Source organism: Microcebus murinus, chromosome 4 (assembly GCF_040939455.1).
Source record: "Microcebus murinus isolate Inina chromosome 4, M.murinus_Inina_mat1.0, whole genome shotgun sequence".
Classification (NCBI taxonomy): Eukaryota; Metazoa; Chordata; class Mammalia; order Primates; family Cheirogaleidae; genus Microcebus; species Microcebus murinus.
Window position 1 is genome coordinate 57,138,202 of NC_134107.1, and position 2,171 is coordinate 57,140,372.

Consider the following 2,171-nt stretch of genomic DNA (forward strand, 5'->3'; position numbering starts at 1 on the left):
AGTCTATGTATCCCCAGCCAATAGCACAGACTGTTCCTAATTATTAAATGAGCAACACACATCCTGGTTGAAAACATAATATACATTTTTTGAAAGAAAAAAGTTGAATGAATTATAAAGAAACGTAAGAGGACATGTTTTATGCAAAGTGTTTAATGAGAGGAATTGGCTATGAGGATAGAGAATACAGACTGGCTTGGTGGGAAAAAATAACTTTCTAACAGAGCTGCCTCACTTGGAACCTGTAGGCCTGAAGGACACAAGTGCACCAACACTGAGAGTGTTTAGACAGAGTCTGTGCCCTAATTGTTAGGCCAGAGGTATCCCGGCATTGGATGGAATGACAGTCCTCACTGGGTTTCTGAGTAAATAGTTAACCAAGTTTCCAATAACTCAGGATAGAAATTCAGATTTTCGCAGTCCTTTATTAAGCAAATGAACCTGGACCATCTGTGTCCTAAGGTGAGGTCATCAAGAGGCTAGTGGGTCAAGACAGTGTCAAGTTACTCATAAGAATGAAGGGATAGCACAGTCAGCAGGTTGGATCCAGAAGACTACCAGAGGACACAGATCCCTGAGTCCTTCACAAGTTAGTGGCTCTGGGATTTTCAGGACATGATTTTATTTTTTTCATTATATGAGGAAAGAACTAAACAGGGAAACTCTAGCAGCCTCCTACTTCTGACAGTACTCCTGGCCCTGGCCTGCTCTAGTATTCACTGTGCCTGACTGTTTTCCAACCATCTCAAACCCTCTATTATTTACACATCCTTTCTCAGGAACAGTTCTAAGACTCGCTCACGAATCTGCTTGGTCTTGACACCGTAGATGATGGGATTGATCATAGGTGGGAAGAGCATATAGAAATTGGCAAGGAGAATGTGGACATGTGGAGCAGCCCGGCGGGCCACACGGTGCATGACTGAGGAGACGATTGCAGGTGTGTAGAAGGCTAAGATGGCACCTACGTGAGACACACATGTCCCAAATGCCTTGTAGCGTGCTTCCTGAGAGGCAAGCTGTAGAACTGCCCGAAGGATAAACACATAAGACAGGATAACAAAGGAAAGATCAAACACTCCAATAAACATGGCCACAGCAATGCCATAGATGTTGTTGAAGCGAGTGTCCCCACATGCCAGTCTCACCACTGCCATGTGTTCACAGTAGCAGTGGGCAATCGCTGAGCCTTGGCAGTAGTGGAAGCGTCTCAGCAGAAAGGGGAGTGGAGTCATTAGTGTCACGGCCCTGGCCACAGCAGCCATGCCAATCTTGGTGATCAGGGGCCCGGTCAGGACCGTGGTGTAGTGCAGTGGCTTGCAGATGGCCACGTAGCGGTCAAAGGCCATGGCCAGTAGCACTGCTGACTCCATGATGGAGAAGGAGTGAAGAAAGAACATCTGGACCAGACAGGCATAGAAGTTGATCTCCCGATCTCTGAACCAAAAAATGGCAAGTATTTTGGGCAGTGTTGTAGAAGAGAGGACCAGGTCGATGGTTGCCAGCATGGCCAGAAAGAAGTACATGGGCTCATGGAGTGCTGCATCAGCCCAGATGATGAAGAGAAGGGTACAGTTGCCTAGCAGAGCCAGAGTATAGGCAAAGCAGAACGGTATAGAGATCCAGATGTGCAGGTGCTCCAAACCAGGAATTCCTACCAACAAGAACACAGCTGGGTGGGTTGAGTTGACATTGGAGGTTGACATGGCTTCTTCAAATTCTGTTGATTTCACAGGCCCCTTCACCTGTTAGGGAAAGAACCAGTGTATGTAGGATTAGAGTTCAAGCTATAACGTTCCACCTGGACTGATTAGCTCTTGTTACCATTCCTAGTGCTTAAACAACACCAACTATTAGCCTTCATAGACATGGAGAAGTATAATCCTATCCACAGAGAATGTCCTTTATTGAATACATACATTATTAAATATCAGTAGAACTGATATCACAAAACAATTTTCAGAAAGGAAAAGCAAAGAGGTAGTGTCTTCTATATTCTTGATGATACCAAGTTTATTTTGATCAAAAGTAGAATATGTTTAAATCAGTTCATTTATTTAGGTCATATGTTAGTACCATTCCACTTACCAGTTGAAAAAACTCCCATATAAGTAAATTTTCTGTCCTAAAATCTCTGGCTTAGGTGCCTATATTAGTCAAATAAACTGGAA

The 2,171-nt window shown here is 44.1% G+C and overlaps 1 protein-coding gene across 1 annotated transcript; it reads right to left on the minus strand.

Annotated features, from left to right (window-relative positions):
* Positions 1 to 761: 761 nt before the first annotated feature.
* LOC105871387 (olfactory receptor 52K1-like) lies at positions 762 to 1,706 on the minus strand. Its single transcript, XM_012764690.3, has one exon. The coding sequence runs from the start codon at positions 1,704 to 1,706 to the stop codon at positions 762 to 764; it is 945 nt and encodes a 314-aa protein (XP_012620144.3).
* Positions 1,707 to 2,171: the final 465 nt, after the last annotated feature.

Bases quoted from the DNA above. Each gene is read 5' to 3' on its own strand.
- LOC105871387 (XM_012764690.3), bottom strand. From the start codon at position 1,706: ATGTCAACCTCCAATGTCAACTCAACCCACCCAGCTGTGTTCTTGTTG.